At 45.8% G+C, this 555-nt stretch overlaps 1 protein-coding gene across 1 annotated transcript in view; it reads right to left on the bottom strand.

Moving 5' to 3' along the window:
- Positions 1-155, bottom strand: part of LOC107740680 (protein NLRC3-like) — a gene marked incomplete at its 3' end in the record, with an annotated part of 5728 nt that extends 5573 nt beyond the window's left edge. Inside the window, exon 1 of the mRNA XM_016553189.1 lies at positions 62-155. Coding sequence (XP_016408675.1) covers positions 62-155 — 94 coding nt within the window. The remainder of the gene's footprint in view (positions 1-61) is intronic.
- Positions 156-555: the final 400 nt, after the last annotated feature.

The raw sequence follows: 555 nt of genomic DNA, 5'->3' as shown, positions 1-555 counted from the left end.
AAAAACAGACCACTTCTGCAAAAGCATTCTTTGGACAACTGAAATTAAGATCAACCTGTACCAGAATGACGGGAAGAAAAGAGTCTGGAGAAGGCTTGGAGCAGCTCCTGATCAAAGCACACATCGTCTGTGAAGCACGGAGCAGTGTGATGCATGAGCGTGCATGGCTTCAGTGGCTCTGGGTTACTGGTGTTTAGTGATGATGAGACAGAAGCAGCCGGATGAACTCTGAAGTGTATAGAGATATACTCTCTGACCAGATTCAGACAAATGCAGCAAAGTTGATTCGGTAGCGCTTCATAGTACAAATGGACAATGACCCAAAGCATACAGCAGAAGCAACCCAGGGGTTTCTGAAGGTAAAAAAGTGGAATATTCTGCAATGGCCAAGTCAATCTCATGATCCCAACCCGATTGAGCAGCATTTCAGTCGCTGAAGACAAAACTAAAGGCAGAAAGAGTCACAAACAAACAACAACTGAAGTCAGCTGCAGTAAAGGCCTGGCAAGGCATCACAAAGGAGAAACCCAGACTCTGCTGATGTCCATGAGCTCC

This window comes from Sinocyclocheilus rhinocerous, unplaced genomic scaffold (assembly GCF_001515625.1).
Source record: "Sinocyclocheilus rhinocerous isolate Xijiao unplaced genomic scaffold, SAMN03320098_v1.1 scaffold9835, whole genome shotgun sequence".
NCBI classification, from domain to species: domain Eukaryota; kingdom Metazoa; phylum Chordata; class Actinopteri; order Cypriniformes; family Cyprinidae; genus Sinocyclocheilus; species Sinocyclocheilus rhinocerous.
This window is presented reverse-complemented; position numbering and strand designations above follow the sequence as displayed.